The 23,237-nt window shown below is 42.0% G+C and overlaps 1 protein-coding gene across 3 annotated transcripts; it reads left to right on the forward strand.

The window, feature by feature from the left end:
* Positions 1-570: 570 nt before the first annotated feature.
* LOC124139656 lies at positions 571-22,371 on the forward strand. 3 transcript variants are annotated; one of them, XM_046506916.2, is made up of 17 exons: positions 571-698; positions 2,791-2,880; positions 4,971-5,041; positions 9,594-9,734; positions 10,171-10,284; positions 10,659-10,910; positions 11,028-11,151; positions 11,695-11,899; positions 12,160-12,321; positions 13,845-14,193; positions 14,877-15,177; positions 15,519-15,642; positions 16,046-16,255; positions 17,538-17,744; positions 17,939-18,110; positions 19,040-19,151; positions 21,932-22,371. In XM_046506916.2, the coding sequence occupies exons 6-17, from the start codon at positions 10,796-10,798 to the stop codon at positions 22,233-22,235; spliced, it is 2,385 nt and encodes a 794-aa protein (XP_046362872.2). In that variant the 5' UTR covers positions 571-698; positions 2,791-2,880; positions 4,971-5,041; positions 9,594-9,734; positions 10,171-10,284; positions 10,659-10,795; the 3' UTR covers positions 22,236-22,371. The 3 variants fall into 3 exon arrangements, with proteins under 3 accessions (XP_046362872.2, XP_048244027.1, XP_048244028.1); XM_048388070.1 differs by lacking the exon at positions 2,791-2,880 and having other exon boundaries at positions 577-698; XM_048388071.1 differs by lacking the exons at positions 2,791-2,880; positions 4,971-5,041 and having other exon boundaries at positions 577-698.
* The last annotated feature ends 866 nt before the right edge of the window (positions 22,372-23,237 follow it).

Here is a 23,237-nt window from a genome sequence, read left to right on the forward strand (position 1 = left end):
GGTAAAGTATCCATTATTAAGTGAGTGAGTATGGCTTTACGCCGCTTTTAGCAGGATTCTACCAATATCACGATGGGGGACACCAGAAATGGGCTTCACACATTGTACCCATGTGGGGAATCGAACCCAGGCCTTCGGCGTGACGAGCGAACGCGTTAACAACTAGGCTAACCCCACCGCCCCTCCATTATTTAGTATTTTATAACATACAGTAAACTACGGTTATAACGAACACGCTTATAACGAACTGACGGATATAACGAACTAACTTTTTAGACCCGACTATTTGCTGTAGTTATGCTGTATATGTGCTTATAACGAATTACGGTTATAACGAACTAAAATTAGTAGTCCCTTTGAGTATGTCATAACCGTAGTTTACTGTATATAGAATTTCAATACGTTTATAATTTCCTCTGAATTGGGTTTTCTTTGAATTAACGTATGTTGATAAATAGAATTTAAGATTCATACACACTTTTAGCTATCGCGAAAAGCTATTTGACAAGGCCATTTGTAGTTAAAATTAACTGTACTAGCAATTGACTTCCTTGTCGAGTTAAACTACATGTAGTTGTTGTATGCGTTCAGACGTGTTCCGAGGTGTTTGTCGCTGTGATGTCTGTGTATGATGTTGTTTCACTCTGCCTTTGTTTGTTAACTACGTGTGAATTTACCACAGGGTTACAACGAAATGCGTAAGTATATTCTCACCATTTAATTTGTGATATATTTGCATCTGATAACATGTCTCAAACGACGGCCGTGTTCTAAGTAATATACACTTAGTATAGCATCATTCACAGATTTAAAAATGTTATCCGGGGTAGAAAAGGTCTTCAGCAACCTATGCTTGCCGTAAAAGGTGACTATGCGTGTCGTAAAAGGCGACTAACGGGATCGGGTGGTCAGGCTCGCTGACTTGGTTGATGCGTGTCATCGTAACCCAATTGCGTGGATCGATGTTCATAATATCAATCACTGGATTGTCTGGTCCAGACTCGATTATTTTCAGACCGCCGTCATATGGCTGAAATATTGCTGAGTGCGGAGTTAAACAACAAACAAACAATCAAACAAACAAACAAACAAACCAACCAATGTAATCATGGAGCTAATTAGGATGACGTTTTGATACTATGCCACCTATAAAGAGTAACACACAACACGATGGAGTGGTATGTTCAGAGCGCATGACATTATCACCCTAGTAACGGATCAGTGAGTATGATTTTACGCCGCTTTTAGTAATATTTCAGCAATATCACGGCGGGGGACACCAGCAATCACTTCACACATTGTACCCATATCGGGAATCGAACCCGGGACTTCGGCGTGACGAGCAAACGCTTTAACCACTAGGCTACCCGACCGCCCCTAACGGATCACTGTGCATGCTAGACAAGCATTCGTTGCTTGGTTAAATTAAGAAACATTTCCAACGAAATCACGTGCCTTAAGAGACTTTTCGAGATTTTAACTATCCGTGGTTCCAACTTTGATTCAATATTGGAACATGCCACAATGTAAATCCCTTCAGCACAGGACGCCCGTGATATAAGTAGCCGATAGGAGCCGTGGACAGACAATTTCCGTCCGCCAAAAATAACACGTTGACATCAACCTCGTTTAGAGATTAAACAGCCATTGAAACGAGAGGTCGATGACTACCTTTAACAGCTACCTTTCATTTCGTCACAGGTTCTTGTTTTTTGTATATTACTGTAATTTCAATGTAGAATTTTGTTATTCACGGATTCAATATTTGATTATAACGGACTGTAATCTTGACTGGTTTGACGTGTGTTCAGCCCAAATTGACATCTGGTGATTACGAGGGCTAATTAAAACGGCGCAGGCGATACGACTGAGAGTTAGATTGTTGTTGTTTAAGTAACCCGAGGATTCAATGGAGCTAAATTGAATTGGAACCGAATGTGCATCGTGAGGTTACACGTATTAAATATTATGCGGTTAAATCGACATGTAACCTGGCTCTAAAGTGAAAACACAGTAGGTTTATCTCCAAACGAACATGGCAAAATAAAACGCGAGCTCTTTGGTGTTGGCGATTATATTGAGTAGCCAATACACAAGATATGCTCAAACATTGTTTTCCCCCCAATCATAACACTTCACTTCTACACTACAGCCATTAAAAGCGTGTAGCATAGCTACGTGTTCTTCGTTAGCTAACAAGCACTGGGCACCCCTAAAGGAAATGAAGTCTTGCAGGTATTGTTTCACTCCACGTCAGAATTATGACGTCACACCGCTCATTGTTTGAAGTTACTGTCGGATAATGAAATGGGCAAAATATTACAAAAAAATCTTGATATGCATCAGTCGATTTCTTTTGTGTTTTTTTCCCAATATATATTGTCAAACATACTTTAAATATTGTAGTGAACAAATTTTGGCATTTTGTTATCCATAATTGTCATCTCGTTCGTGGTGGTCGAGTAGCCCAGTGGTTAAAGCGTTCGCTCGTCACGTCGATTCGGGTTCGATTCCCGACATGGGTACAAAGTGTCCTCGCCGTTATATTGCTGGAATATTGCTGAAAGCGGCGTAAAACTATACTCACTCATCTCATTCATTGGCAATAACTACCGACACTTATCGAGAGAGAAATGTCTTTTCTGCAAATATCAGCTTCTCCGCTTTGACGAGGTCGTCAAATCAGCTGTTGCGATTTAATACCACTGATTGACCAATCAGAATCGAGTAACTTCAAATTCATGCTAATGCCGAGAAAGTCCTTAAGTTCATTAATGCCTTTATTTTTAGAATTAACGTGATAACAACGTATACCTACACTCAAAGTAGTTACACAACTAATTGTGGATTCCTTTGGCTTGGTCGATGTACCAGATACAGGTGAGGATATTTCACAGTCATACCTTTTAAGCATACATTCTATTTAAAAGGCATCATTTGTGTACATCATGCATGTTATTTGTAATTGTGACACAAGTCATTTGGAAAAGTTTAAGCGTAACTTTGCCATTAAAAGATTGTGTACGTGGATATGACTATGAAGGAAGAAATTGTAACAGGTATGCATGTGTATACATATATATATATATATATATATATATATATATATACATACACACACACATATACATATACATATACATATATATATATATATATATATATATATATATATATATATATACCTGTTATAGATATATACTCTTTAAAAAAAGAAACGCAATACGGATATTTCTGGCCATAAAAGCAACATAAGCGGACAAAGAAGTGCACAATGAAGAGGTTTAATGTGTTATAGTGTCATTGACAAATGAACGGTATTAAAGTGAAAGGATTTTGATTGCCTGGCATCTGCGTCAATCGAACAGTGACAGTTCAACAACATGTCAAGATCAAGATTAACAGTGCAAAGAGACAACGTCATAGGCCGCTTGCAGGCAGGGGAATCCCGATCGGCTGTAGCTGGGTTTCCAATGTAGCGTCCAGCATCATCACAAGGCTATGGGGTCGGTTTCAACAGCATGGGTCAACACGTGATCGGCCAAGGTCGGGACGACCAAGCGTAACCACCCCGCCCAAGATCGCTACATCCGACTGCGCCACCTACGTGAAAGGACGACCACAGCCACCTCAACTGCATCCCAAATACCCGGACTGCGCAGAATCTCAGACCAGGCGGTACGAAACCGTTTGAGAGCAGCAGGTCTACGAGCAAGACGACGCGTCAACAACGACTGCATTGGTGTCGTCAACACAGGATATGGCCTCAACTGCGATGGAGAGATGTCTGGTTCAGCGACGAATCAAGATATTTTCCTAAGTCGAGGGAATGGAAGAGTACGGGTCTACATACGTCGAGGAGAACGTAAAGCCGGAAACTGCGTACAGGAAGTGGACAGGTTTGGTGGGGGTAGCGTTATGATGTGGGCGGATATCTCTCATCATGGCAGGACAGGTTTGGTCCATATCAGGGCAATATTACGCCTCAACGATACATCAACGAACTTCTCCTACCACACGTCCTCCTAATTGCAGCCAACGACAACGGTGTATTCCAACAGGACAACGCTCGCCCGCATACAGCACGGATCACAAGAGCCTGTCCACACAACACAAGGTTGATGTTCTCCCCTGGCCCTCCAGATCCCCGGATTTGAACCCGATGGAGCACCAGTGGGATGAATTGGATAGACGGATACCCCGACGTAAACCACAATCCAAGACGTTGCAGCAGTTGGCTTTTGCGTTGCAGGCCGCGTGGGCTGCCATTCCCCAGGATGTTATTCGCACACTTGTCTCTTCCATGGGCAAGAGATGTCCGGCCGCTACATCTCCTGCCCGCTATCGATTTCAACGTGGGACATACGCGTTATTGATGGTAGCTGACCTTCACCTTGGACCTATGTAACTTCACCTATGTACTGATAACTGAGATGACTACAATCACCAAGCGTTCTCTCCACAACATTTTGGCTCAATACCTTGTACGGTTTCTCGTATAAATGTATTCTCCTACCTCACACAAATCTGGCTTTGCGTTTCTTTTTTTGAAGAGTATAACTGTCACTAAGTCAGAACAATGAAATATTGTATGTATCTTACACAAACGAAAGGTTTAACGACTGTTATTTTGTTTGTTTGTTTATTGTTCAACGCCGCATTCAGCAATATTCCAGCCATATGACGATCGTCTGTATATAATCGCGTCTGGACCAGACAATCTAGTCGAGAGCATCGATCCATACTAATTGGGATACGATGACATGCATCAACCGACCACCCGATCCCGTTAGTCGCCTCTTACGACAAACATAGTCGCCTTTTACGGCAAGCATGGATTGCTGATTGTACAATTATTGCAATGGTCTATAGAACAACCGATATTAATGTATTCGTAACGTAAAATACAAATTTACAACAAACGAAATCATATATAGGATATATGTAGATTTAACACGATTTCATTCCAGTCGACAGTCCAGGTGGACTTCCAGATGCAAGACAGGGTATCGATCAGAGGATAATATAGGATGCCCATACAGTGAGTTCTGTCTTCTGTTCTGAAACACTACAAAGCTTATCGTCATTAACTTGTCATACATAGTACTAGCACTGACAAATACACTTTCACATTTGTCCAACACTCACTCAATTGTCCACAAAATCCCTGAACGTACTTGAGTAAGGCAACTGTTTTATATCTACATGTTATAAGGATAAAATGCCAATAAGTCAGGGGCGGTGAGGTAGCCTAGTGGTTAAAGCGTTCGCTCGTCACGGCGAAGACCCGGGTTCGATTCCCGACATGGGTACAATGTGTGAAGCCCATTTCTGGTGTCCCCCGCCGTGATATTGGTGGAATATTGCTAAAAGCGGCATAAAACCATACTCACTCACGCACCCAATAAGTCATTGAGCATATCTTGTTTTACGCCACAGTAAGAAACAAATTCATTCAAATCACGGCGAACTATAATAGTTAACTCTTTCTGGACTTGGTAGACGAATGGTTTACCAAGATTTCAAACAGCGTCACGCGACTCTTATTCAGAATTTGTTTGATCAAGGTTACAGGTGAGGTGAAATTGGGTTTAACGTCGCGTCCAAGATTATTGCACTTATATAGCGACGTGCATGCATGTGTGTGTGTGTGTGGCTGCTTGTACTAGTCCGGACTGATGACGATTTAAAGTGCTAGCCCACTGAGATACAATGCCGCAGTTAAGCATGAATACCCCACTAGGACTCCGAGCCGACCAGTCCTTGTTTTAGCCCCTTAATGCCGAGCGCCAGACAGGGTAACAACAAGTACCATCTTTTAACGTCTTTTGGTATGACGCGGCCGGGGATCGAACCCCGGACCTTCCGCTCTCCGGGCGGACGCTCTACCAATAGACCACGGAGGCGGTACGATCAAGGTCCGTAAAGCTTTCACTATGTTTTATGGTAGACATGTGGAGGACATTTCCATATTTGACGCATCAGTGACAAAAATGACGTCGCAAATTCCTATTTTGACTTGTACCATATGTTCTCATGCTTTTTCATGTGAATAATTGACTTGCCTTGCATGCGTTTGTGACGGGTGCCACCGATGGGGCAGGATACACTCACCTTTTCACGAACACCTGGTATCATTAATATTTGATAGTGATTCATAAACCCATGCTCATGATAGGGTCGGAATCGTACAATCGATATTGCTTTATGCAGATATTTCTATTGGATATGGAAAGGGTTTTGTCGCTTTATTTAGAGAAGAGCACAGTCATGAACTGCGATGTCAGGGGACCGTGACTCCCAATGAGTGAGTGAGTGAGTTTGGTTTTACGCCGCTTTTAGCAATATTCCAGCAATATCATGGCGGGGGACACCAGAAATGGGCTTCACACATTGTACCCATGTCGGGAATCGAACCCGGGTCTTCGGCGTGACGAGCGAACGCTTTTACCACTCGGCTACCCGACCGCCCCGACTCCCAATGAACCGGGTCACACATTACGTTTGTCAACCACCAGACAAGGCGTTGCAAGGACCTCCCAACAAAAGAACAATCTATTATACTTGGATGCAGCGAAGTAATGATTTAACCAACCGGACTTTGGCCCTCACACAGAAGAGTGAGCCCGGCTTCCGGTGACACCAGTGGTTGTCATCATCATCTGTAACAGAGTTGGACAACGGCATGACTTCCTTCTTGTGTCCGATGAATGCTAAACTTAAGTCCGTCCACGCGTGGATTCCTAATTAGATACGGATATAGTGAAAGCAGGCCTCATTTATAATATGTACATCCGGTTATTAGATCTATTGTGTTCCTTGTAAGGATAGGGACATCACAAAATAGTGTCAGTTTGTTGATTTAAGCAAGTCAGCTCTGGGTCATGGCACTATGCCATTATTTTATTCTGGCCCAGATAAACCAGTGGCTGATGTCATGATCAACAAATTACGTCGTCGTTTTGTTTGTTTGTTGTTTAACGCCTCACTCATCAATATTCCAGCTAAATGACGGCGGTCTGTAAATAATGGACCAGACAATCTAGTGATTGACATCATGAGCATCGATCCACGCAAATTAGATACGATGACATGCATCAACCAAGTCAGCGAGCCTGACCACCCGATCCCGTTAGTCACCTTTTACGATAAGCATGGTCGCCCTTTACGGCAAACATGGGTTGCTGAGGACCTATTCTACCTCGGATCTTCACGGGTCCTTACGTCTTTGTGGTACGATGACACATAATCAGTCCAATCACAGAGCCTGAAAACCCGATCCAAATGTAAGTCGGCTCTATAACAAGCATGATATGCCCGGGCCTTAATCTAAAAAAGAAATACCACACCACCCACAAGTGACATCAATGTGAAGAGTGTGATAGTAACGACCAGTCTGTTTCAGCTCAGTGTCTTAAAGGTTAAACCACGTAACATTAGATGTGCTTCTACCAAAGTCTTTTCTTGCCCACTGATAAGAAGAGGTGACAATATGGCCAATATTTTCTTGACCGAGATAATGTTAAGGAATTTCCTTATTCATACAGTTTTGTGATGTTTGTGATAAATCATTGCGGTGCATTCAACTAACTATCCAACAAAATGTTTCGGATACAAGCGTCACTTCTTACAAGAAACAGTGATTGATGAATGAAGATAAATGTTAAAACTGGAGGTTAAAATCTATTCATTTTCATTTTATCTGAAGTTACATGTAACTGTTATCATACAAAAGTTATCACGATAAGAGTTAAGAAGCTAACTACGGAAGCTTTTTAGGGCCATTCTTTTCTTAAAATTTCAAGATACTTACTTGAAATTTCAAGATGCAATGCTGTTTTTTATAACAGATACCTGCTAAGTTGAAATTCCAAGATAAGTTGAAATATTAAGATAATAACTTGAAATTTCAACTTAGTATCTTGAAATTTCAAGATACCAAGTTGAAATTTCAAGATACCTAAGCTGAATTTTCAAGATAATGATCTTGAAATTTCCAGATCATTATCTTGAAAATTCATCTTATGTATCATGAAAACTCAAGGAAAAAACAACCCCCAAAAACAAATGACCCTAAAAGGCTTCCGTAGCTAACAGTCATAACCAGCACAAAACAAACGTGAAAAATGGTAACGAATCGTGGACACACATCTGAGTATCACAACTTATCTTTTGAGTGGTGTTCCAGGCGTGTACTTGTGTCAGAATGATCAATGATATCTGTCCAATTTGCAAATGTAATTTGTTACTTGTTGTTACTGTCACAGTCATGATCTTGGTCTGCGTGACACTGTGTCGTCCTACCTCAAATGGCTGACTTTTCGGTAGTTTTACTGCTCCATTCCTGGAGAACGGAAGTGTCTGGAATGGTATAATAATTGCATTCTTCCTGCTGTATGTCCCTTGAAGCGAGTGTTCATTAATTGATCTGTGGTCAATCATTGATGCTTTGCCCTGACTCTTGAAGCCAGTGTTCATTGTCTGATCTATGGTCAAGCATTGCCCAGACTCTTGAAGCGAGTGTTCATTGACTGATCTGTGGTCAATCATTGCCCAGACTCTTGAAGCGAGTGTTCGTTGACTGATCTATGGTCAAGCATTGCCCAGACTCTTGAAGCGAGTGTTCGTTGACTGATCTATGGTCAATCATTGACTGATCTATGGTCAAGCATTGCCCAGACTCTTGGAGCGAGTGTTTATTGACTGATCTATGGTCAATCATTGATGCTTTGCCCAGACTCTTGAAGCGAGTGTTCATTGACTGATCTATGGTCAAGCATTGCCCAGACTCTTGAAGCGAGTGTTCATTGACTGATCTGTGGTCAATCATTGATGCTTTGCCCAGACGCTTGAAGCGAGTGTTCATTTACTGATCTATGGTCAATCATTGCCCAGACTCTTGAAGCGAGTGTTCATTGACTGTTCTATGGTCAAGCATTGATGCTTTGCCCTGACTCTTGAAGCGAGTGTTCATTGACTGATCTATGGTCAAGCATTGATGCTTTGCCCAGACTCTTGAAGCGAGTGTTCGTTGACTGATCTATGGTCAAGCATTGATGCTTTGCCCAGCCTCTTGAAGCGAGTGTTCGTTGACTGATTCTTTGTTCCAAACCCGGGGGAGCAGTAGAGTGGTTTCGCTTGTTCCGCCTTCGGCTGTTTTGATGAACTTGTCATCACCGGACAATTGTAAAGCAAAAGAATCAACACATTTATCCATTAACAGCAACAACCACTATTCACAATATCTACATCTGTGCAGGTACAATAAAACAGTATGTCTAGTGTACATTGATAGAAGCTTGTACACCACATGGGATGTACTGCAATACAGTAAACTACGGTTATAACGAACACGCTTATAACGAACTGACGGATATAACGAACTTATTTATTGGTCCCGACTATTTGCTGTAGTTATGCTGTATATATGCTTATAACGAACTACGGTTATAACGAACTAAAATTACTAGTCCCTTTGAGTTCGTTATAACCGTAGTTTACTGTACTTCCTTTTTGACTAGAATACCGCACTTATGTTAATATTTTTCGAGCAGTGTTCTCATGAACTGTGATCATATATTGCCCCTCTTCAGAGTGCACTGCCATCAGCAACTGTCAAACAGAACAATGTACCAGTAATCGAGACCAGGTGTGCACACGCTGTGATGGGGTCGTGTCTCACGAACCGGGGCAAAGAGCATATCTCCTTACCACAAACAAGAAAGCATGTACAAGTAAGTTTCAAGTCAATCGGGATGAAGCGATGTAAATACAGTAAACTACGGTTATAACGAACACGCTTATAGCAAACTGACGGATATAACGAACTAACTTTTTGGTCCCTAAAATTTGCTGTAGTTATGCTGTATATATGCTTATAACGAACTACGGTTATAACGAACTAAAATTAGTGGTCCCTTTGAGTTCGTTATAACCGTAGTTTACTGTATATTAATTCCAAACAAACAAAGTGAAAATGCTTGTTCCATGTTGCTAAATTTGTATGCTGCCATTCTGCTTATTTACGAATAGCACATCAAACTCCCTCAGTCGTTATTATCTCCTTTTTACCTTCCTTGCCCCGTTTAAATGTGGAATTGTTTCCATGGATTTATCATTTTGTCTGAAATATAGTTTGCAGTTAGCACAAATGCATTGTTCCATTTCCAGAAACCTGTTCTTGGCGTAATGACAGCACCAGGTGTTATCCAGGAACATGCAGGGGCGAGTATGCCAGTAACTGTTCCTGCTCAAGTGGCTTCACTGGACAACACTGCCAGACAAGTAAGCTTCTAACTTGATCAAAGGGAGATATTTATAGGTGCGATCGCAGTGCATAAGACGTAACCGTATATTTGTACATTCTAGTTCTACATTCCTTCTTGTTCTGTTGCAGCCCTTGGGCACGCCAGAAATCTATGGTTGTTGGTTCGAATCCCGGTTCGCCCCGATTATGTTTCTAGGTTTGTCAGCACCATACCCGTGCTCGTGGGTTTCACCGAAGTGGTAAACGTCTGAGACTGGCATCACTTCGAGCTTTCCTGATGTAACTGGAATACTGTTAAAAGCGGCGTTAAACCCAACTCACTCACTCACTTCTTGTTATGTCATCACAAGGATTGTGTGCATTCTGTGCTTTTTATTACTTGACCTTCTAGTTACAACGAAACCCGCAATAAAGTTGAACCTGTTTCGCCTGACTGCCAGCAATGGGGACACGGCCCAAGCACCTCCCAGCATCAACAGTGGCCCATCGCAGTCCAGCAGCTGGTCCAACATATAGTCTCCAGCAATAATGTACTACAAGTTTACGGCAGAATACAAAATGACACCTCCATCCAGACATGCCTTCATTGAAGGCTTCAGTGCGGGCATTGTCAGCGTTTATGCATCCTTCAAACTTAAAAGAAGTAAGTCATTACCTACCATTCTAAATATCAAGAACATACCCATTACAGTAGTTGAGTCATGCTGCAATAATACATTAACAGGTACAGGTTGACTTATTGTTCCCGTTTGTCTTCCAGGGTGGCGTGTGGTCTCAACCAAGGGATACAACTGTGGGGGAGCAAGCAGAAGCAGCCCAGACACAGACCTGTACACGTGTGAAGGGGCGCCTCTCCTACCTCTACCCTTCCAACACAGAGATATGTGAGAGAACAAATTACTAGTATTTAGCCACAAACAGGGGCTACTGTAGAAGAGATGCATATTGGGGGGTTATCACACTTGAGTGAGTGAGTGAGTGAGTTGGGTTTAACGCCGCTTTTTTACAGAGTTCCAGTTATGGCGTGTCAGCTTAATGTGGGAGGAAAGCCTGAAGTGATGCAGGTCTCAGACGTTTACCACTTCGGTGAAACCAACGAGCACGGGTATGGTGCTGACAAACCTAGAAACATAATAGGGGCAAGCCGGGATTCGAACCAACAATCATAGGTTTATGGCCTGCCCAAAGGACGCAACTCTGCACAGCGAATCGCGGCGCCTTAGACGACTGGGCCACCCGTGCCCCCCTTATCACACTTGAGGATAAGGTGATTGATGTGGGGTCTAGAATACGGTAAAGTCAATCACATATGAAAGTTACGTTTCCGAATCGAAATGTAAAAAAAGAAGTAGAGATTGTTGGGCAGGCCTCTATATATCACTTGGCAGCATAATTGTCTTCAATGAATGAATATGTTTCTTCCACAGTATTGAGTTTTCCTATAAGGCCAGTAATGGAGGATATGTTAAAGTACGGAACAAGGAGACAAAGAACCTAGTGACCCACTACTACAGCGGAGCCACACAGACCCGCACCTTTACAATGACCATTGACCTGGTGGCTCCCTATCACTGTACTGGTACTACTGCCTGTATCAGCAGCATGTTGACAGCTCCCAATGTCATCACTACAGTACGTATTCCACAGTGTTACTTAAGTTACAGTAAACTACGGTTATAACGAACTCAAAGGGACTACTTATTTTAGTTCGTTATAACCATAATTCGTTATAAGCATATATACAGCATAACTACAGCAAATAGTCGGGACTAAAAAGTTAGTACGTTATATCCGTCAGTTCGTTATAAGCGTGTTCTTTATAACCGTAGTTTACTTACAACCTTCTTTTTGTCTGTTTGCATTCGTAAATATATATTCCATCATTCTTTCAGCCAACAGTGAATCTACGCTGGAGTGGCTGGTCAGATGCCGCTGCAGGTGTTGACCACTTTGTGAGGGACGTGTATGAACTCTACGTTGTTGGAGATGTACTCAGAGATAAACGCCGGATTGCCAGGAAGACGTTTACAAGCTCTGTGGGGAGTTCTGTATATGTAGGTTGTTTTGAATCTGATGAATGAATTGTTAGCGCTTCGTCAATATGGCGGTAGTAGCATGCCATATGTCAGTGACTAATCGCTTAATTTCTCACATCTTTAACGTGTTGTTGATTTTTAATAAGAGCAGTTTTATACCGATGGGGCCCCAATTGTACCGCCTGACGCGCCACACTCCGTGTTGCATCCCTCAGTTGTTTGTTTGTTTGTTTGTTTGTTTGTTGTTTAACAATATTTCAGTTATAGGATCGCGGTTAATAATCGTGTCGGACCAGACAATCCAGTGATTGAAAACATGAGCATCGATCCGCGCAATTGGGATACGATGACATGAACAATATTTCAGTTATAGGATCGCGGTTAATAATCGTGTCGGACCAGACAATCCAGTGATTGAAAACATGAGCATCGATCCGCGCAATTGGGATACGATGACATGAACAATATTTCAGTTATAGGATCGCGGTTAATAATCGTGTCGGACCAGACAATCCAGTGATTGAAAACATGAGCATCGATCCGCGCAATTGGGATACGATGACATGAACAATATTTCAGTTATAGGATCGCGGTTAATAATCGTGTCGGACCAGACAATCCAGTGATTGAAAACATGAGCATCGATCCGCGCAATTGGGATACGATGACATGAACAATATTTCAGTTATAGGATCGCGGTTAATAATCGTGTCGGACCAGACAATCCAGTGATTGAAAACATGAGCATCGATCCGCGCAATTGGGATACGATGACATGAACAATATTTCAGTTATAGGATCGCGGTTAATAATCGTGTCGGACCAGACAATCCAGTGATTGAAAACATGAGCATCGATCCGCGCAATTGGGATACGATGACATGAACAATATTTCAGTTATAAGATCGCGGTTAATAATCGTGTCGGACCAGACAATCCAGTGATTGAAAACATGAGCATCGATCCGCGCAATTGGGATACGATGACATGAACAATATTTCAGTTATAGGATCGCGGTTAATAATCGTGTCGGACCAGACAATCCAGTGATTGAAAACATGAGCATCGATCCGCGCAATTGGGATACGATGACATGAACAATATTTCAGTTATAGGATCGCGGTTAATAATCGTGTCGGACTAGACAATCCAGTGATTGAAAACATGAGCATCGATCCGCGCAATTGGGATACGATGCCATGCATCAACCAAGTAAGCAGGCTGACCACCAGATCCCGTTAGTCGCCTCTTTCGACAAGCATAGTCACCTTTTACGGAAAGTATGTGTTGCTGAAGACCTATTCTACCCCGGATCTTTACGGGTTCTCTCAACTGTACCAGAATCGGATGATCGTTGGCTTCAACCCCAGAATTTACCTCATTATAATTTTTCGTTTGGCAGCACATTCATTCCTTTTAAAGCCCGAAGAATTGTTTAAAACAGCATTGAACGCAACCCATTCACTCACTGGTTTGTCCATATAAAGATGCAGAATGATTTATTGTACGTGTTTTTCAGACTGACTGGCATCTTATTTCAGACAACCGACAAGTTCAGACTGTTGACATCCGGGGTTTACTCTGTTGTCCTGTCTGCCTATGACAAGGCAGGTAATCACAGGAGTGCCAGACGTATCCTGATATATGATGGCACTTCGTCTGTAACCACTCAGGCTAATAAAAAACTCCGTGTGACGACAGCAGCATCAGCAACGTCAGAGTGGCAAACGACATCATCAGCAGTGACAGTGGACTGGACCAACAGATACATCAACACAGTGCATCACAACAAGAAGTGGCTCCAGAGCGTGGCTCCTCTTGCTGACATCGGCTCTGGCTATGATGACAAGGAAGGAAGCAGAGGTGTAGATGAAGTCAGAAATGTTCAAGGTATGTGGGATACTAGTATTCGAGGCATGTCAGCTGGCATGTGGTTCGCTTAGGTGATCCATTAAAATTTTAATTTGAGAGAGAATCATACTGTCCCTTAGCCAATACTAATTACAGGTTTTCCCTTAATAAAAGCGAATTATCAAAATGATGATTTCATTGGCTGTCAAGAAGTTTCGTTGCCAAATTGTGGTTTTAGCCCGAATAACAAAGGACGAGTAACAGTGGACGGTAATTGCCCGGATCTTTTTGGTTGTCAAGTTATATAAATAAAGATGGCGTTTTTACCACGTTTTCTGTCTTGCCTATGCACTGGTGATACAGTAAACAACGGATATAACGAACTCAAAGGCAGCTCTAATTCTTGTTGGTTATAACCGTAGTTCGTAATAAGCATGTATACAGCCAAATGCCGGGACCAAAAAAGACAGGTCGTTATATCCGTCAGTGCGTTATAACCGTGTTCGTTATAGTGAGTGAGTATGGTTTTACGCCGCTTTTAGCAATATTCCAGCAATATCACGGCTTCACACATTGTACCCACGTCGGGAATCGAACCCGGGTCTTCGGCGTGACGAGCGATTGCTTTAACCACTAGGCTACCCGACCGCCCCGTGTTCGTTATAAACGTGGTTTACAGCCAGAGCAAATTTATAATGTTAAATTGGATTTTTTTAACCTAGGTATCACAAGCTTCCGCACTTCTTACAAAGTCGACCATAAAGGAGGATCGTCCATCACCAGCCCACCAGCGGTGTTCACCATTCAAGGTCTGAGTCAGTCACAAACTATAACACCCTCTCTTGTGGATGGGGACACTGTGCGCTTCTGGGTGCGAGCCTATGATATCATGTCGGACACGAAAGAAGAGAGTGTGACAGTCCACATCGACACATCACCCCCAGTCATAGAGAACCTGTGGCTCACCAGAAACGGCAGCCTCAACATCAGCGTACATGGTGTGAAGGAACTCAATGATGTCATGTAAGAATGGTTATTGTAGTTTCACCCATGTGCAATTTGTCACTTCAGTTGTTAATTTTAATCTTTAAACAACAGGGACCCGTTCTACAAAGCGATCTTAGCGCTACGACTGTCGTTAGTCTGTGTTGAAGAATGGGAGTTACGATCGACTTAGCGCTAAGATCGCTCTGTGGAACGGGGACCTGCACAATAAAAATTGACGGTTTGGGAGGTTTTACCATTGTGTTAAAACAAAAAGGTGGGAAAACTCATGTTATATCAAGAAATAATTGTATTCCTGTACCCTACCTTAGATTGATATTGAAACAGTTTATCTACCAAGCATATCTATCTGATCCTAGAATGGAGTGGAATTTGTACGATGGGCACAGTGGAGTTGAGGCGGTGGAATGGAGAATCGTAGAAAAACGACAAGATGAAGACATGGTGCTGGCTGTTCATGGCATTTCTATTAAAAGCTATCTTGTATGTCACTCTTTTCTGTTGGTATCCGGAATAAGGTTGTCAATGATAAAATGACATAAGAAAATGACATTTATGACAAAGTTCAACTAACCTTGCCCCACAACTGTTGGTACTCTTAGCGTGTGTAGGGGCGGTCGGGTGGCCTAGTGGTTAAAGCGTTCGCTCGTCACGCCGAAGACCCGGGTTCGATTCCCGACATGGGTACAATGTGTGAAGCCCATTTCTGGTGTCCCCCGCCGTGATATTGCTGGAATATTGCTAAAAGCGGCGTAAAACCATACTCACTCACTCACTCACTTAGCGTGTGTATTTCGAACAAACAAATGTTTGTATTTGGAACTCAATATGAACTAATAAATATAATGAAATGATAACATATTTGATGTTTGAATGATGATTTCAGACTATGGGTGCCTGCAACACAATATCTGGCACAAGGGATGGTGGCTGTTATTGTACGCCCCATGGGAGATGCTATCATCCCCACTTCCAAGTGAAACCCTCCCCTGCCGACATAAAGAAAGTCAAGGTCAAGTTCGCTGATGGAAAGGAATACTGTTTCCAGGTCAAGGCTACAAATCATGCTAAACTGAAAACTGAACAGGAAGTCAAGGTAAATGGCTAACAAAGTTCTTAAACGAAGTACACCTTTAATTGAATTGCTTGTATACCCCAGTAGCCATAGCTGAAATGATGCATGTCACGGTTCTGTACTCACGATGCCGCAGCCTGCAGTAGAGTAGCGCTTCACTAACAGTGAGTGAGTATGGTTTTACGCCGCTTTTAGCAATGATATCATATCACGGCGGGGGACACCAGAAATGGGCTTCACACATTGTACCCATGTCGGGAATCGAACCCGGGTCTTCGGCGTGACGAGCGAACGCTTTAACCACTAGGCTACCCGACCGCCCCCTTCACTAACAGAGGAACCGACTCGTTATTGTCACAAAGGTCATCAATAGCGCACGCACTTGGGACATTGAGGAAAAACAAATAGACAGACCGATTGCATCAAGGGGCATTGACAAAGATAAACTGATAAACACTAAGCAAAAAAAAAAGGTGAAGCTTTAAGGCTTTTAGTAAGCGGTTACAAGTTGAACTCAAACTGACACAGGTGTTAAATCTAACACAGCTATACAATTGCCATGATGTCAGTCCAACCAGGTTTCACAGACAGTGCCTCAAACTACCTGTTACGTAGACAGCTGCTGTCTTCACAGACTCTAGCGGGGCGGTCGGGTAGCCTAGTGGTTAAAGCGTTCGCTCGTCACGCCGAAGACCCGGGTTCGATTCCCGACATGGGTACAATGTGTGAAGCCCATTTCTGGTGTCCCCCGCCGTGATATTGCTGGAATATTGCTAAAAGCGGCGTAAAACCATACTCACTCACTCACTCACTCACTCACAGACTCTAGCCTTTGATCTTGAATAGGGACACGTGCGAACTGATGTTCAGGAGTCGAAATAAACTTTTATAGCTGAGATGCGACAAGGCGCGGACGTCCGAGTAGGCCCCTTTGCTCCGAGTATCTTTCACCCCGAGCCAAGACTGTTAAGTGTGTTTGTAAAGAAACTTCAATCCGGTAATTAATACGGATTAGCATTTACACTAAAAGGAGTAATAATACCATCATGATAAGGTGCACAAAGAGAGGTTCAAATCTAATTTATAGCCATGCATCGGCCACTGTTTTAAGGTTAATGAAATTCGTCATACATGTAGCATAGCAGTAGGTTGGGTTTGTTATTTTTTTGGTATTTTGAATTTATATGATTTGTCTTTTGACCATGCTCTTAGGTTCTCTGAAAATGCATTCTTGGCTATGTAAGCTTATCTTCCTATGAGCATGATAGGCTGATGAAAATGGACCTTTAACTATTTTATTTAGATCACAATAGATGCGAGCCCCCCTCGTTCTGGCATTGTCCACGATGGTCAGTCTGGACAACCGGAAGTGGACTACCAAGACAGCCTACAGCTCCATGCCCACTGGGACGGGTTCTTTGACAGGGAGAGCGCAATCTCCTTTTATCAGTACACCTTCGGCCCCAGATGTTTACAGGGAGACCTGTTTGACCTTAATCAAACCAAAAACGTCAGTCCTTCATTGTTTGATTGTAACAATGGTAGCTATAAAAATACAGTCAACATATAAAATATTCTAGCTATTTTATGAAAATCGTTCAATGTAGTACATTTATTGTAATGAAAATATATACTTTTGCATTAACATGTCAGCGATAATGGTATACAGCGGAAATTTATATGGTGTTATTTTTCTAACGGCAGATGGAATCAACACGCTCTACCGAGGTCTCATGGACAGCACCTTCTTGTGGAACGTTTTATGTAACGGTTGTTGCTTATAATGGAGCTCAGCAGAGAAGCGATGCCGTCTGTTCTGATGGAGTGGAGACGTGTAACCCCACTCCTGTCCTCAGTGAACCCAGTAAATCCGAAGGTATGTCAAACCTGATCTCTCTGCAGTCTATTTTCCAATTCCTTGAGGTCAAGACTTCTGTTATTATTGGTAGCTCGCCTGGCTGAATGTCAATGAGCGTATGCCATGGCCTGATTGTCCGTGGTCTGTCAGTTTTCAAGCTGGCAGCAATTATCTAAACAGCTTATTCATAAATGTTATAAGATGATCATACACAGCTAAAATTTAGGTGAAACAGATAATGAATATTCCTACATTCACGACTGTTCAGGGTATCGCGATCGATCTTCACTCTTAGTGCCGAAGACGATGCTTAAATTTTTTTCTTAATTTAGTTTTTGCACCATATGCAATTTAATTCAACAAAGATGTCTGCATCCATAAGAGGGTTTTTTCAGTTGAATGTGTATCAAATACATAATTCACTGTTAACACAAGTATTTTCTTCAGAAAACAAATTATGAAGAAAGTGGAAACTTTGTGCGAAATTGATAAATACTTCCTTGAAACTTTCACTAGAATGATGATCATTCAAAGCGTGTGTAGATAATTTGTTGTGTTTGGAACTATGAATCGATTTTCAAAAGGAGGCTTTTTCAATGAAAGTTCAATGGTTTAAACAGGATGGAACCTTAAAAAAATATTGTTCACAGTATTTCTTGATTGTTCATAGAAAACGTCGGCTTTTCTTTACGGATATGGTTGCAATTATTTTCTATTAGCAGTGTTAAGCTCATCCAACATAATGATAAAATGAAGGCAAGAAGTGAAATGTATTATGCCAAACATACTCAATGTCAAACCAATCAACAATCAAGAAATGTAACGCCAATTAGGCATGAGAGAATAATTGTTGTGATCTTGACTGCGTGAATTCATGATAAGAATATTGTGTGACAATCGAATAAAATACCAGGTCAAGGTATTCAACGTCACTCATTTTCCTTCAGGTAATCCATTGGTCGGAAAAACCCTTGTACTGATTCTGTCGGGGACTGGGTCCGCCGTGGTTGCAGTTGCTGGCATCATCGTTGGAGTTGTTGTCTGGAAGAGGAAACAAAGGTTTTCTGTTCTCCTGAAATGCATGTCATAAACCTTGACCTGTCTACTAATCGTATTTATCACATAATGGCTATTGACTCAATATAATGTGTTATCGACTTAGTCAACCAACCAGATACACCTTGTATCACGATCCGATACAGGTGCAAATGATGTCACATCGCAGGATCTACACTTAAAGGGCAAGTGTACACGCAAAAATCACTTTCTTTCTTTTTCTAAACAAAACGCAATTTTAGAATTAATTAGTATCTGTGTTTGAAAATATACACTCATTTTATTCACAGTGAAAGTAGGAAGCTCATAATAGTGTGAAAATGATATGCCGTTATGAGGCCTTCGTTTTTCGAGCTAAACAGGCCTGAGTTATCCCCCTTAGATTATGACGTAATTGGTGCCAATTCAACTGGGTCCCTGTCTATTCTCAACGCAAAAAATATCAAGTACCAGTTTGCGGTAAAACTACATGGCCTACGACACACTCCGGCGCAGTGGTGACTCAGCATAACACTATGCTGGCTGGCATCTGAGACGCTAGAATCACACACCTAGACCTACACCACGTGAAGCGGCTCTAACAAAGCATGATGACGTCATAATGTTTATCAATTGGCACCAATGACGTCATATTGCAAGGGGCATAAGCCATGGTGTTTTTGTTGTGGAAATAGAACACTTGGTAAATGTGAAAATATAAATCGTTTAATGCGAAAAATATGTTAATTAATTGTGATATTTTTATATTTTTGTCTATGACACTTCTAGGTTAACACTTTTAATGTGGAAAAAGTACAAGAAAAATAGGTTAATTTCCGTGTGAACTTGCCCTTTAAGCTCCAAACAACGATGCAATGTGTGCATCGACTAAAGGTGAGGTGAGGTGAAATGGTGTTTAACGTCGCGTCCAAGATCATTGCACTTATATAGCGACGTGCATGCACGTGTATGTACGTGTGTGTGGCTGCTTGTACTAGTCCGGACTGATGCCGATTTATAGTGCTAGCTCACTGAGATACCACGCCGCAGTTTAACATGAATACCCCACTCAGACACAGTATACTGACTCCGAGCCGACCAGTCCTTGTTTTAGCCCCTTAATGCCGAGCGCCAGACAGGGTAACAACAAGTACCATCTTTTAACGTCTTTTGGTATGACGCGGTCAGGGATCGAACCCCGGACCTTCCGCTCTCCGGGCGGACGCTCTACCACTAGACCACGGAGGCGGTCGCATCGACTAAAGCCCCTAATAGGTTAGCTATGGGTTTCACGTTGTATTGGTGATTTTGAAGACAAACGTGGCTGCAAATCATTGACAAATAGATGATAAAAGGGCGGTTCATTCAGTTGTCGTCATATAGGGTTTCCACAGCTACTTCTTTGAGCGAAATTACCTCCGAAAAATTGGACAAACTTTTCTAAGAATGACATTATTGAACCCATGTGAGGAATCGAACCCGGGTCTTCTGCGTGACGAGCTTTAACCACTAGGCTACCCGACCGCCCCTGTTTGTATCTACCCCTATCGCAAATCCTATACATTTGGGAATAACACAATCTTATTAATACATTTATATGTAAGTCAACGGTTTTATTGTGTGATGGCATCAGCTATGTGGGGCGGTCGGGTAGCCTAGTGGTTAAAGCGTTCGCTCGTCACGCCGAAGACCCGGGTTCGATTCCCGACATGGTTACAATGTGTGAAGCCCATTACTGGTGTCCCCCGCCGTGATATTGCTGGAATATTGCTAACAGCGGCGTAAAACCATACTCACTCAGTCATCAGCCATGTACAGAATTTCACGTTTGGTTACAGTGAAAGTTATGTAATGACAATATATAAAACAGACTGCTTTAAAAATTGACATGGTTCGTAAAAAGCATAATATAAAAAATACTGAGATAATCTTGTCAAATCTGTGTTTACAGTTGATGATAATGTTTAAATTTGTACATCTTAAATTAACACGATTACAAGAATGATCTGATCGATATTGTTTGTAAAGAGAGCAAAGGAAGACAAAAAGATATTCTTCTTATATTCGCTGTTTTACAAATCGGGCATACTGTGAAAGGAATATTAAATGTCAACCATCTACTGTCGTTAATCTAAGACCAGAGTTGAATTTTATTGGTATATTCCGGAATCTGCTGCAGTTTCATATCTCAGATACAATTCCAGCTTGTATCCGTATCAAAATAGACAAACATTTGATATATTGTTTCAAACAACTACAGTAAACTACGGTTTTAACGAACTCAAAGGGACTACTATTTTTAGTTCGTTATAACCGTAGTTCGTTATAAGTACATATTCAGCATGACTACAGCAAGTAGTCGGGACCAAAACGTAAGTTCGTTATATCCGTCAGTTCGTTATAAGCGTGTTCGTTATAACCGTAGTGTACTGTACAGGGTTCTTAACACGATACTTTAAAGTAAATTACACAATGCTTCCATTATAAGTGAGTGAGTGAGTATGGTTTTACGCCGCTTTTAGCAATATTCCAGCAATATCACGGCGGGGGACACCAGAAATGGGCTTCACACATTGTACCCATGTCGGGAATCGAACCCGGGTCTTCGGCGTGACGAGCGAACGCTTTAACCACTAGGCTACCCGACCGCCCCTCCATTATATTTGACCGTACGTTAACTAACTGAACATGACCATTGGGTGTAATTGCTGAAATGGTTAGTTCGAATCCAACTGACCATTTCCATGATTGGACAATAGTTCCTCGAGGTCTACCTTGAACATATTGATGTTTATTTATTACAGACGCCAACCGGAGAGTCCCGGCCAAGCTGTGTACTACAATACAGGGCTATCGAAAAAGGTTAAACCTAAAAAGACAAAACCTCGGACCAACAGAAGTAAACCTGAAGCCAGGACGTACGACACACTTGATGTCAACTCGCGCGACACAGGTCCTGGGGAAGAAGCATATTGTTCTATACAGACTCCTGGGGCGGACGATAATATCATGTATGAACCCATTGACAGTCAGATGTATTTGAACAGTTGCCTACCACCACGCGTGACGTCCGACACAACATCAAATGATTTATACGAAGAAATTTAAACACAGAGCGTGCGGCCTCACAAACATAACTCTCAAACTACCGTGGGGATTCCAGGGGTTAGATATGGAATACTGTAAGGGACGTTCTCGCGATCTCGCATTCTCGCGATCTCGACCTTTAGAAACGAGGTAAATATGCCCAAAACACGAGAATGCGAGATCGCGAGAACGCGAGATTTGGCCAAATTTTCGCGTTCTCGCGATCTCGCATTCTCGTGTTTTGGGCATATTTACCTCGTTTCTAAAGGTCGAGATCGCGAGAATGCGAGATCGCGAGAACGTCCCTTACAGTATTCCATAGTTAGAATAGTTTCCTAGCAACCTATAATTATATTAGGCACGGCCAAATGGATCGGGTGGTCAGGCTCGTCATTGAAACCCGGAGGCGTGGATCTCATTATGTCAATTACTGGATTGTCTGGCTCAGATTCGAGTATTTTCAGACCGCAGTCAAATACATGTCCATGTATCTGAAATATTTCTGAGTTCTTTACAGCAACTAGTATAGAACCATTAGTCTGTTTTGTTTAGTGCCTCATATCCCGACAGTCCTTATTTACAGCATCTCTAGCTAAAAGGAACCAGAATTTCTATAAATACGTGCGCCCGCATGATTTAATTTTATCATCACGCACTGGAAATTAATGCCAAAAAATCCTTTTTCGTAAACGCAGTCCTCTCTATTTTGTCGGTGTTCGAAAAAGGGAAGCAACTCTTCCTATGTGTTCATTTTTATTGTTTTGCAAGTTCTCCTTTTTTCTGGTTAAACGGCAACTGTTGCACTACAATATACAACAATAACTATGAACTGAGTTACGGAGAAATACACATTTGGCAAATGCTCAAAATTACTAACCACTTTTTGACACTTGAAACCAAAACTTCAATGTGAAACATTCTTACACATAATTTGACACACAATAGTCGTATTCTCAACAACAAAATGGCTTCAAGTTTTCAAAAACAAACAATATTTTTTCTGCATGTAGTATATTCTGCCTG

The sequence above is a fragment of the Haliotis rufescens genome, unplaced genomic scaffold (assembly GCF_023055435.1).
Source record: "Haliotis rufescens isolate VD_foot unplaced genomic scaffold, xgHalRufe1.0.p SCAF_7, whole genome shotgun sequence".
Lineage (NCBI taxonomy): Eukaryota > Metazoa > Mollusca > Gastropoda > Lepetellida > Haliotidae > Haliotis > Haliotis rufescens.

Excerpts from the sequence above, each read along its gene's own strand:
- LOC124139656 (XM_046506916.2), top strand. The coding sequence starts at position 10,796 with ATGTACTACAAGTTTACGGCAGAATACAAAATGACACCTCCATCCAGA. Across the intron at positions 11,152-11,694 it reads CCCTTCCAACACAGAGATAT|TATTGAGTTTTCCTATAAGG; the intron begins GTGAGAGAACAA and ends TTTCTTCCACAG. Across the intron at positions 11,900-12,159 it reads CTCCCAATGTCATCACTACA|CCAACAGTGAATCTACGCTG; the intron begins GTACGTATTCCA and ends TCATTCTTTCAG.